The sequence below is a fragment of the Nomia melanderi genome, chromosome 4 (assembly GCF_051020985.1).
Source record: "Nomia melanderi isolate GNS246 chromosome 4, iyNomMela1, whole genome shotgun sequence".
In the NCBI taxonomy this organism is placed as follows: Eukaryota; Metazoa; Arthropoda; class Insecta; order Hymenoptera; family Halictidae; genus Nomia; species Nomia melanderi.
The window spans coordinates 11495179-11508497 of NC_135002.1; the positions used below are offsets into that span (position 1 = coordinate 11495179).

Consider the following 13319-nt stretch of genomic DNA (forward strand, 5'->3'; position numbering starts at 1 on the left):
TGTATTTATTTTGTTTTTATATGTAACACGGTACATCCTTCCAGATCTGTCGACTGGGAAGACATACGCCTATTTCGAAAGCACTTCGTGATGGTATTCTCCGAGTTGGTAAATCGTCCGTGCAAAAACAAGCCAAACTACAGATAGATGACTGGTTTAAATTATTAGGAGAAAATCAATTAGGAGAACTATTACGGTTATATGCTCAAGTCTGTAACCACCGATTAGCCCCGTATTTAACGCAGGTTATACAAGATCGAAGTCTATTAGATCCTGGAGATTTGCAGACAGCCAACAAACAACAACAACAGCAACAACAGCAGACAACTGTTCCTGTTACTGACACAATGCCGGCTACTCCTGACGTAATGACAAAACCCGAACCCGTTGGTAGGTTTTAATGTCAGATGTTTTCTTGGGGGTAACTATACAAAACGTTCTGTAATAAATGGGAGAAAAGTTAAGAAGTAATTTTAATTAGACATCCGCTTAAATATTTCTAATGGAATCACAAATGTAAACTCCTTCTATGGGTTCGAAATAATTGATTGCTTAGAATCAGACTTCTATTCACTACTTCAAAAGCTTTGAAATGGGAAACTATTTCAAAGAAAGGCTATTTTACACACCACTAGACGAGATATCTTAACTCTACTGTAGCTGTTGCTCTTGTGTAACTGTTGTGTAGCTATTAATTCTGCTACCTCGTTGTATCATTGCCTCGAAATATGTTCGTTAATATAAATAATAATTATAAAGTGAATAATTTAAAAATCAATATTTTAGAAGGAGAAAATCCTAGAAGTGAAACTCCATCATCGAACACAGCAACAAATTCAAATTCCAATACTGGTAATACAACACCAACTTCTCAAACTGCCGCAATACCCACTAACAACTCTGCTGGTCCAGATGAAGAGGAAGTCGAGCCTCCGGCTGTGGTAGTGTATTTGGTTGAACCTTTCTCACTAGGAGGCCCCGAAGATCCTGATCGCCGAAGACTTGCAATTTTAGCTTTATTACGGGCATACTCAGCAGCGGTGAATAGTATGCCTGAAAATATTAGATCCAACATAAACGTTCAGGTAAAATTTCATATACATTATCATTCAATTTTGAATTTACATTGTGTCCTAACAACATGGCGCATTTTCATTTACAGTTAATATCCTTAGAAAGTATAATGGAGTTAGGGCGAGCTAGAGAAAGGCGAAAAATTCAGGATGAAATGAGAGCGTTAGCGTTGAACGTTTTTCTACAGGGTCGCCGATTGTTAAATCACAATTCTACGGTAAAAAGTCTTACTGGCTTTGGTACTGCTGCCGCTGCAGATCTTTTCCTTAAGAGTAAAGATGTAAGGCTTCAGCTTTTACTTCTTTTGTTCAAATGATTCTTTACATTAAGTCACCCGGTTGCTTGTGCCGTTTTATACGACGAGAATAGCAAAAATAAACAACCTGTGACTCGGTCATTTTCAGTCTTATAGTAATACTCTTGCAACTCTACATCAGGAACGGAACAGAGCACCATACCGGTTGTACGCACCTGCCTATGTGCTGGCTCCACTACGGGCAAAGAGCGAGGCACCCGAGTCCTTTGGGATTGCTGGACCAGAAGAATGCGCAGTACTTTATCTGAGCTACTGTCTCAGCGAGGACCAGTCGTGGCTGCTAGCAGTCGCGACCGATGACCGGGGCGAAATATTCGAGACTGCCACTATCAACATTGACATACCCAATCGGAAAAGGAGAAAACGGGCGTCAGCCAGGCGAATCGGATTACAGAAGTTAATGGATTTTATTCTTAGCGTGATGTCTCAGGGCGTAAGCACATTTATATATTCTTTGTAAATGGAAATGAAAAATGGAAATGAAAACTTGAAAATATTTGCTTATGTATAGGTGCAACCCTGGAGATTAGTAGTAGGCCGCGTGGGACGCATTGGACACGGCGAATTGAAAGGATGGAGCTGGTTACTATCTAGGAAGGCGCTCTTAAAGGCATCAAAGCATCTGAAAGAAATATGTGGCCAATGTAGTTTACTTTATCCGTCGGCAGCACCTTGCGTTCTCAGCGCCTGTTTGGTTTCTCTAGAACCAGATTCAACTTTGAGACTGATGGCTGATCAGTTCACACCTGATGAAAGATTTAGTCAAGCGTCAGTAAACTGCCAATTATCTACACCACAGGATGTCACGTGTACTCACATTCTCGTCTTTCCCACATCTGCTACCACTCAGGCAAGTTTAATTTCCGATTGAGTGAAATAAAACGATCAATGACCAACTCGACGAAGTGAAATTTAATCCATAAATAATAAATAAAAATTAATGCTTTATCTTAACGAGGTCTTAAAGGTTAATATTTTTCTGCTACAGTCATCACAAACTGCATTTCAAGAGCAGCATATTAATGGACCAGATTTAGGGGATGATGAATTGTTTTCCGCTTTAAATGATGACATGCCAGAAGGTATGGAAGGTATGGGAGATTTCAACGATATTTTCAATGTATGGCCAGAAGCTGGTGCTGGTGGAGGACAAAGCCCCAGTGGTAGTCCACATCGTCCTGAAGGATCCCCCTTAGGTGGAGATGGCGGTGGCTCAGGTTTAGGCAATCATGACGGTCCAGGGAGCCCATTCCCATGTAGTAACACACCCAGAGTAAGTGGAAATCAAATAGAAAAAGATATGAATCATAATACACTTTTCAAAACTAAATTCAAATAGGTTTTTCAAATTTTAGCATTAATTATTAAATTATAAGAATTATCCTAACTTGGAAATTGTGAATAAACAGGTAGCAGTTGCTGAACAGGCAGAGGAAGTTGGGACGCTGTTACAGCAACCACTTGCTCTTGGTTACTTAGTATCAACTGCGCCAACCGGACGTATGCCACCGTGGTTTTGGTCAGCTTGCCCCCATCTCGAAGGCGTTTGTCCAGTGTTCTTGAAGAATGCCTTACATTTGCATAGTCCAGCAATACAGCAGAACAGTGACGATTTGTTACAACAACAAAGCGCGCTTACTGCTCACCCGCTAGACTCGCAGTACACCACCGATGTGCTCAGGTTTATATATTAATTTTTTAAACTCTATTCCAAAAATACGCTAACGACTTAGCCTTCTGATGACTGCACGTCAGGCGACTACGCTAGAGTTATGTTTGACTCAACGATGTTATTCGAGACGTCCACCCACCACTGAATAATGCGAATCACAAGTGACTTCGACACGGTCATCGGAAGGCTAACACTTAAATTGTTTTTAGAATGAAATTTAACATATAACCAAGTTATCCGATTTTCAGATACGTGCTGGAAGGGTACAATGCATTATCGTGGCTCGCCGTGGATGCGAATACGAAGGATCGACTATCCTGCTTGCCAGTACACGTACAAGCGCTCATGCAGCTCTACCATGCAGCGGCAGCTCTCGTCTGACCCACACCCTCTCCCTTCGTAGTGCAGTATGTGCACCTCTCTCACGCACTCCTTAACCATACCATCACTTGGGGCTTTACGAGAGCAACTGGTTTCCTAGATCCGCCTTCAACCGTACGTTAGCGACTCTGAGATTCCTCGAATAATTGGAATATAGGATGCTCTTTCGACCAATTGAAATTGCATCCTTCGATGCAAAAAATACCGAGACCCTTTTCCTTGCTCGGCTTCTTTTTATTCTTTAAATTCTTATACAATACGGTGAGTGAATAAAGTCATGTCGCGATGATACCTACCGTAGATTCGATACTTATTGACATAACAATAATTCCTTCTTTTTCTTTTTTAATGTTCTTCTATTCGTGTAATTGTTGACAGGCGGACAAACCACGAAATAAAATAGATTGTACTTTGTGTTTAACCAATAATCGTGACAAATGAAAAGAAAAACACAAAGATACTACTAATTAACGACCATGCATTGCCGCATACCAAATGGAGTCTGATGTATGAAAGTGGGAATTGAATGCGATATTATGAATAAGAAAGATTGAAAGAACGAATGAAAAATTGAGAGAATGTCGTTAGGGAGGGAAAAAAGTGAGAACGAAAGACAACGCGTGGAAGAAAAAAAGAGTGAGTGTTTGTATAAACGGAAGCAAAGGGGAAACAAAAGAGAGTGCGTTAAAAGAAGCTAACTTTCGATTGCCTCTCTGTCGATAGATAGTTCAATTACAAATCAGAATCTCTAGAAAATTACGTAACCAAAACGTTTTTAATTGTAAATTGAATTTTGTACAAAGCTTTTATTATTAATAACGACGAAGTAATATAAATGATATTACGTTGTTTTTTAATTTTATAGAGATGATATAAATGAAAAAAAAAAGAGAGAACAGAAAGGGAGGCGACACTTCTTTTTTACAAGTATATTGCCTCGTACAAGCCCCTGGTGTGAGATAAGTATGACAATTATATAATATTATATTATATTATGCTCGCGCGGCACTGGGTCACTGTTATCATGTTTCCTGGACCCGTTAGCGCAATTTTTCGATGCTGTTTGACAAATTTTATTCGAATTAGGTGACCTCTATATATTATACATACATTAATAGTGTAAAATATTGTTTTTAAATAATTTATGAAGTGAGACATCGCCGATATATTAGATTATTGAGAATGAACGAAGGGAGCGAGAGAGAAAAGAGAATGAGAGAAGAGCACAGTTTTGTTCCCCGCACCTTAGGAAAAATGATTTAAAACATACAAGTAAAATGAGCAAGCGGACGAAGCGAAAATATATGAGGAAAAAAAATAAAAAGACAAGAGTAAAGAATACAGGGCGCGTCTGAATGGAAGCCGATGGTGGCTAGTTGCGTCAGTCGCATAGTACAAATATAACTTGTACATAGCAACCCCTAATCCTCTCCCCCTTATAAAGTTATTGGTTAATTTACTCACACACCACACTCACACTGTATCTATAGTATTTATTATCTGGGTAGAACATCATTATTGGGATTATTATTATTATTAATTATTATTACTATTATTATATTAATATTACGAAATACAGTTTTATGTGTATATATAATTATATACCTCATTTCGTATGAAACGCATATTTGACAGTGTCGATGTTGCAAGCATAGTGGAAACGCCATGGCGTTTTCATATCTCTGTGAACATTCCGTTGAATTCGATCGTTGTTTCTGATATCCCTGCTTGAAAATCTCGCAAGAAAAGTGCGTCCTCAGTGTACGAAAAATAACAAATTTATAAATGAAATTATTAGGTAATATCTTTTCTTTTTGTCTTTTTCTTTTTGTAGGGAATTTTACTTACAACTGTCCCAATGTCTTGAAATCAATGATACCAAGTATATGTTATTTATTTTTTCAGGAGATTAACGTTTGGAAAATGCAAATGTTTAAGTGCTGTTTCGTTTTTATTCTGAGAAAAAAGTATTTTACAAGATTATTATCAATAACTTAAAAATTATTTTACTATGTACACAATAAGTATTACTACATTCCTTACTTTGCACATTCATAGATAAGATAATCTTACAAGTCACTCGCCGATAAAATAATAGGATGCAATAGCATTTCTGATATGCTTGTAACATGTATATCAGTGTACCCTACTTTACTCTCGTGTAGTGAAATTATAAACTTCTCATCATTACGTATAGGTATGTATAAATAATATACAGGGTTTTCATCTACATGTGGAACAAATTTTAAAACATGATTCTATATCTCAAAATCGAACGAAAATCAGAACTAATGAAATTGAGATTTTGGCTTCAAGTTCGTTTTTAAACTATTAACAATTCAAAATATTTCCGCAGCTATAATGATCTGCCAATAGCACCACGTGTAAATCAGGTCCGGAGAAACGCAGTCAGTAACGTACCATGCGAAACACAGACATTTACTTCAAAATTGTTATCTACGACTCCAGTAACTTTAATACTTATTATACGATATATTTAATATCCATCTTATTAAACTTTTAACTGAGGAGGATGAATATTTATTTGATAACATTTTTTTTCCTCGAGTACTATCAGTCATCGATTCGCCTACATCGTAAATGCAGATATGTATTACACACTGCAAATATTCTACTTATATGTGTCCCTAATATATAGCGATTACGCAGTTATGACAAAATTTCTGTGTATTTCTATATCAAATACAAATAGAATTATTATTCATTTTCCAAGTATACTTAATTTAAAGAATATGAGTTACAATATATAGAGAAATGAAATTTATGTATCTAAAATCAACAAGGTCAATCGATTATATGAGATTAAAAGCAAACTGTGATCTTGTCCAAAATGATTCAGAAAAACAAACGTTGATCATGGTTTCTTATTTTCTTAAGCAGAAATGCACAGTACGCAACGTATAATATTATTGAATTAAACATAATATTCTAGTAATTTAATATTTACAATTAAGTATATGAATTAAACAATAAAATAAGACGTAGCTAAATCATTTTCGTTTAAAAAAGTTTGTCTAAAATTCTGTGATTTATTGAAGTACGATTGCAACTTATTTCGTCACTGACAACATTTTATTCGTGCACTTCTGCATTAAATGCTTATCGTAAATTTGTCATTGATCTCTGCCTCATCCTTCTTGTAACACCTTTCAGTTTTTTCTCAGTTTGACAACTGTTTCGACAAAACTATAATTATTAAATCATAATTCACGGGGAATATTTGTATCCCGAAAAATCTACATCATTTTCATTTGCTTATAGTTTGTAATTATAATTTTTGTTTAGGTTTTAATTTGTAAAGATATATCTTGTGTGCCACGCAAAGTATTCTGATGAACAAGAAATAATCAATGATGAACACTTTTTATCAGGACAATCCTAGCACATAATAAGTACTGATATTTCAGTTGATAAATAAATTTAATGTTGTGCAATGGGTTCCAAATGAGTTTTCTTTTTTCAAAAAAGTGACCACAACTTTCGATCAAGTATCTAATTTACACATGATGCTTATTACTATTCCTTCTCTTATTCACCTGACCCATAGATCATTATTGGTGAATTTTAATCGTTAATTATTTGAAAAGTAAGTCGAAATCGCAATTTTATTATTTTTGATTTTCATCTTATTTTGACTTGTACAATCACTTCTTAAAATATTTACTAAGAGTAGTTAAATACCCTGTATATAGAGTGAATCGGTTGGCTTAACCACTTTACATTGAAACAGTTTATTATATTCAAGACTGTTTGAAACAAAAATTGTACAATATCAGAAGGTTATATAGTATAATAATTACATTTTTATTAATTAATTTTTTCATGAAAATATAAGGTTCACTCTAGGTTATTGAACTTAAAAGAATATTAAATTCTCCTGAAAAAGAATCATGGAGGTTTATGCTTTTAAAAACACATGATAATTATCAAGGTATTTTTTAAATGATTTGAATCTGAAGCGATGTTCGCCAACATGCACTATAAATAAGATTTATATGGTCACTTTTCACTATTATTATTTTTTCACTGTTACAAATACTTATCACATTCATTAATTTTCAATTTGCATTTACGTTTGAAAATTATTCAGCCAAGTGTTGTACACATTTTTTGTCCACACAGACTTCATTATATCGTAATTTTTTTTAAGAATGTCTTAATAATTTTTTATTTTAAATGCTTATCTACAAAATTCTAATTATACTACATATCCTTCCTGATATCATACAACTTTTGTTTAAAACATTTTTTTATACAACAAGCAATCAAGACTTTTAAGTGGTTAAATTAGATGATTCACTTTCTGTGTATATATATTATATATATTATATAATATGTAATAATATTATATATCACACATGTTATCTTTCAGTGAACATATTCATGGTTAAATTCGTTGGCCTGAATGGACTAGCGTTGTATACATAAAAACAAGGACATAAAATAGTTGTTGGTGCTTATACTTGGTAATGAGGTCGAGTACAGATGAATTTCGCTGAGATTCAAGATTTTAAAACTGATACTCACTGATCGCTATTTTCAGTGTTTCAATTAAAACAATAAAAAGACTAGTGTTCAGTTGATACAGTAATCGACTGCGCTTCAGTAAGTTTATCCGCAGCATGCGTAATGCCATACGGCCTTAAATGATAAATTAAGTACTCGAGAACATACATCATATTAGGTGACACGTAATGAAATGATATTGCACTATCAGAGCAACAATTGAGACCGTCTTTCGTGTCATAATAAATGTACTTCCAATACCAAAAATTTTTATCCACATGGTTGGGTATCAAATGATGTTCTGGCACAAACGGAAAGAATCTACCGCGGCCATGTGGATCCCGAGTATCCATGGCTTTAACACCGACGTTTTCTAGGCACTTTCCCATTTCCACATCTTCGGCACCTCCATTATCTCCGCGACACTTAGTTTTATCAGTTAAACCATTCTCCACAAATTTCCGTAAAGCCTCTTTACTAAGTACATATCCGGCGCCACCACTCATGTAACCTTGTTTGACATATGGTTTAAATCGACAGCCAAAATACAGCGGCGAACTTGGATTATAAGATGATAACATGTACCGTAGATTTTCTACTATCACATATCTGTAAGTGTTAACAATAATTAAATCACTTTAAATTCAAGTAATTCAATCCATACAATAGAAGCACAATTATATTAGATTGAGCTTCACTTTTTTTATCACTTTCAAATATCAAAGTACAGCTGATAAGAAAATTATAGTGAAAAATATACTAACGTATCATCATCAGCTTTCATAAACCAATCAACTTCGTCTTTGTACTTTTCATAAGCATATTTAAATGCTTCTTTGGTTTTTGCCCATAGGTTTTCCCTACCTTCTTTTACTGGCAAAACAACTGTAGGTAACTTAGTATCTAAATAAAAAAAAAAGTTTTAATGTTTTAAATTTATTTTTTTCTGTTTTTGTTTTGATTTAATATTCAATTAAATAATTTACCTTCCACAGAACTCATAAATAAAAGAATATTACATCGTTTGCCCCATGTTGCTTTTACATGTTGCGCTTTACTTTGATGATTATTTGGGCCTGTCATGATCCAACAAAGAACACGTACTTTTTTTGCAAGATCTTGTGCAACTTTGTCTTCACCTCTGTGAAAATCTTCATCTTCACCATGAAACTTTACTTCTGTTTCAGGTCCAACCTGTTACATGTACATGTAAAATATTATAAATAAAATGGGAAAAACTTTTAGTGAAAGTATAAATTATATCTAATATATTCACTTCTAATTCCAATTCTGAATAATGATGGGGATCTCTAGAATGAGTTGATCTACCAGAAAACCAGTTAAACACATATGGCACATTTCTGGTAGTTGCTATTAAAAAGCATGCAGAAAGAAATCCAAAAATCACACCCGCAACAAGAGTTGCAACGAAATGTTTACCACTTCTTACACCTGTAAAAGAAGACATGAATTATTTAATTGTATACAGCTGTACTATATGTTTTTGCTAAAATGGAGATGTGTGTTTGTGTTAGCTTGGGTCAACAAATTTTCAGGCCATATGGCAAAGGCATATTTTTCATGTTGAAATTTGAGAAAAAGAATGAATGAAAATCTGCTTCCATTTAAGAATAAAAACATCTTAATGTTAATTATATAATTTTGTGACAAATTAACTTCTTCATGAAACAAATATATCCTTGAATAAAATTCTTGCAGATAAAATATTTGCAACTGTAAGAAAAAATAAGATTAAATCAAAGTATTTTATCAACTTATGATATATAATCAATAATAAATGTAATACAAAAGATTCTTATATATCATATTTTTCTAATCATATACAAATTGGATCAATAAGAATTACCACTTAAAATAATTTATTACCTACTGGTTGAAGCAAACAAAATTTTCTGAAATATGAAGGTGATATTGAGATTTTTAAATGACACTGCATATTTCTATTCATACTCTGTTATGGCTACTGAAATGACAAATTCAACAAACCTAAAATTAAGCAGCCTCAAGACGGAATAAAAATTTTGAAAGCCAGTCATGGACTCTTGAGTACATCGAGCTCTTTATTCTTTTCAAGATTGACTCAAATTACTATATTGCTGGAGTTGAATAAGTTCCAAAAATTAGTGTTTCAAACCGTTATTATTAGTTTCCACTGAAACAGTTATGAAGAACCAAAATAAGTCACAATTGTTATTCGGTATATCGGTTTTGAGCTATATCACTTTCAGTTCTTCACAACTACTTCAAGAACCAAAACCAATATCATAACTGTTTTCAGACCCTGCTATATTGACATTCAGAACTTGTGTTATTTTATTCTTAATCATGCTTGAGATAATATTATTTTCTTTTCTACAATTATAAAAAGCTATTTGCTCAACCACTACATTACCTTAGATGGAAAGTTTCAAAATTGCATTCAGAAATTGAAGATTAATTAAAATTCATCTATTTATATGGCTCTGAATACATCGTTTTAATTGTTATAATAGAGTACCAATAGAAATATACAATGAAAGACTCAAAGCCATTTTAATATCTCAAAAAATATAAGATATTCAAAAATCAAAACATATTTAATCAGCCTTCTTCAATCCAATAAATTTCATTTCAAATGTTTCAGGTGACAATTCTTATCAATTATCATTCTATATATTTAATACACTCTGCATATATCCATAATTGAAAATATATTTAAGTATTAACATACCATTAATGTTTGGAAGCCTTTGTCGAACCATGATACATGATAAAAATATGTAATTTCAATTAAGCAAAGGATAAGTATTATAATCAATTCATTTAGATTACTGCATTGTTCATAACATCAATGAAACAAAAATAATTTATCATTTAGTTTTAAATATATCTATAAAATACTTGAAAATTTTTGTAGATATAAATACAAATCCAAAATTGATTTGACCATTCCAAAAATGTATTTTTTGAAAATAGACATGCCTTTTTCAATTATTTTTACTATCAGGTAAAAAGCAGTAATTTATAGAAGAATGTTTATGTATCTTCATTCTGTGTACCTGAAAAATAACCAAATATTATTTTAATGCACTAACTGCCAAAACACAATTTATAAAAATCCACAGAGTTAAAGTAATTCATGTAAGTAATATATATACTGAAAAATTATACTTTATTACACTGATTGCTGTTTAGGTCTTCTCATATTCTAAATTTAAATATTACTGACACAAAAATTGATAGCACAAACAGGAAACATTTTTCTACCCTGATAAGACAGAAAGGTATATGCAATACATTCAAATTCTATTGCATGAAAGAAATATAATATTCAAAATTATATTTTACTTCCATACGTAAAAATATTAAATTATTGTTTAATTATTTTTGTCGTAAACTTTTGATTATAATTATCACGGAGAAATAATTTAAATTCTAAATACTACCATCGTAACACTTACTTATTTTAAAGTAATGTCCAAAGTAATATTGCTTGTTCTATGTTTAAAATGATTTTTCGGTATTCTCCGTCGAAGAGCACTTTGTTAAACAATGGGTTTAGACATGTGTTTCTTTGCTTTATAACACCTGCGGTCCAATTCTACCTAATAAATGACGTCAAACGCGAACTTAAATACATACCTTGCAAAGCAAATATTGCGTACACTGCAAAACAATAATGAGTTAATGATAACGATCGCAGGATAAAATGGTCTTTGGGAAACTAAATCATATGTACGAACAAACGAAAATGTATTTTACAAATCATTCTTCACTAAGAACACATTAAATCTCTAAGAAGATACATATTTTATTGAATAAATTCACACACGAAGATATAAATTTTAAGTAATCGTAAAAACATCGTGTTTATTTAAGTTTTTCATCATAATACATTGTCTGCAGTTTCCATACAACTTCTATGGCTTAATCATTGCATATAACTTGCATAGTAGTGTCCCCATATGTATTTCACACTATTCATTAAATTTTTTATTATGCAACATTTCTTTTACGATTAGTGCATTTTCACTTATTGAAAATTTTTAATTGGACAATATATCAGTTGAATTGAACGTTGTCTATAGAACATATTTGACACTTAGTAACCTGCATTCCGTCAGTTTAAAACAGTTCGCCTTTTTTCCAATGTGATGTAATGAAATAATATGTTTTGAAGTTTTCACAGAGTATTTAAAGCGTGAAGTTATTTTGAAGTTATTAAAGCAACAACGATTTGAACAAAAATCAAGTTACCTAATGTTAACTCTGTGTATAGAAAAATACTTATCTTCGATATAACATCAATAAAAGTACTTGCAATGACAGCTTATTATTATTTTGTAATTGTTGGTCATGCCGATAATCCTTTATTTGAAATTGAATTTAACAATTCTGGAAAGGATGCAAAGGTTTGATATAGGTTATTTTTAATTACATTACAAACATATTTAATTCTTTATACAATTATGGTTTCGTAAGAATAACTGTAGTTTTACTTAGATAGTATAACATAATTTCATATAATTCATTTATTTACATGCGTTTTCTATTTATATTTTGTTCAGTGTATACTAATTGTATTTATTTTTATTTTCAATAGAAAGAAGATTACTCACATTTAAATCAATTCATTGCACATTCTGCATTAGATCTCATAGACGAGCATACCTGGAAAACGCCGAATATGCATCTAAAAATTGTAGATAAATTCAACCAATGGTTTGTGAGTGCCTTCGTTACTGCAACACACATTAGATTCATTATGGTACATGATAGCAAAAATGAAGATGGCATAAAGAATTTCTTCAATGAAATGTATGAGACATATATAAAAGTAAGGAAACGCATTAAAAATTTATTATAGTATAAGATATTTGCATTAAAGCCATTATAATAATTTATACATTCCCTATGAGAATCGTTAATCTATTTTCTTTCTTCTAGTACTCTATGAATCCATTCTATAAGTTAAACACACCTATTAAGTCTATTGGCTTTGAAAAAAAGGCCCAATTGTATGGTAGAAAATATTTATCATCATAAGCTGATTTATTTCAATTTTGTGAAGTGTTAATAATAAAGCATATTAATGTTGTTATATTGTATACTAATTTTATTCTTATAATTCCACTAAACATTCTAGTTTTGTTACGAATAATACATTATATATAGCTTTATATGAAATTATTATTATTAGTATTATATTAAAATTAATATGCTTTGACATAATTACTTTATGAGTAGTATGATACCTAATGTATTATATAGTATTTCCTGTTTCTATAATTTATATCTTTGCATTGCCAATTTTTTAATCGCAATTTGAACATAATTATTTATTTTACC

At 32.1% G+C, this 13319-nt stretch overlaps 3 protein-coding genes across 12 annotated transcripts in view; 2 read left to right on the forward strand and 1 right to left on the reverse strand.

Moving 5' to 3' along the window:
* skd (mediator complex subunit skuld) overlaps window positions 1-12382 on the forward strand; it is a 57167-nt gene extending 44785 nt beyond the window's left edge. For 2 of the 10 annotated variants that reach the window (XM_076366956.1, XM_076366964.1), the window contains 11 exons: window positions 45-390; window positions 787-1085; window positions 1163-1354; window positions 1479-1823; window positions 1902-2240; window positions 2379-2663; window positions 2800-3071; window positions 3311-5640; window positions 7837-8581; window positions 9158-11111; window positions 12151-12382. In XM_076366956.1, coding sequence (XP_076223071.1) covers window positions 45-390; window positions 787-1085; window positions 1163-1354; window positions 1479-1823; window positions 1902-2240; window positions 2379-2663; window positions 2800-3071; window positions 3311-3443 — 2211 coding nt within the window. In that variant the 3' untranslated portion in view covers window positions 3444-5640; window positions 7837-8581; window positions 9158-11111; window positions 12151-12382. The remainder of the gene's footprint in view (window positions 1-44; window positions 391-786; window positions 1086-1162; window positions 1355-1478; window positions 1824-1901; window positions 2241-2378; window positions 2664-2799; window positions 3072-3310; window positions 5641-7836; window positions 8582-9157; window positions 11112-12150) is intronic. The other 8 variants (XM_076366963.1, XM_076366965.1, XM_076366960.1 and 5 more) reach the window with 7 other exon arrangements.
* Window positions 8033-10851, reverse strand: C1GalTA (Glycoprotein-N-acetylgalactosamine 3-beta-galactosyltransferase 1). Its single transcript, XM_031973417.2, has 5 exons — window positions 10702-10851; window positions 9247-9422; window positions 8957-9164; window positions 8735-8873; window positions 8033-8579 (listed from the first exon to the last, which is right to left on the reverse strand). Exons 1-5 carry the CDS (start codon window positions 10730-10732, stop codon window positions 8033-8035), a joined length of 1101 nt encoding a protein of 366 aa, XP_031829277.1. The 5' UTR covers window positions 10733-10851.
* On the forward strand, window positions 12238-13071 carry Trs20 (trafficking protein particle complex subunit 2). Its single transcript, XM_031973423.2, has 3 exons — window positions 12238-12382; window positions 12574-12807; window positions 12918-13071. The coding sequence occupies exons 1-3, from the start codon at window positions 12293-12295 to the stop codon at window positions 13014-13016; spliced, it is 423 nt and encodes a 140-aa protein (XP_031829283.1). The 5' UTR covers window positions 12238-12292; the 3' UTR covers window positions 13017-13071.
* The last annotated feature ends 248 nt before the right edge of the window (window positions 13072-13319 follow it).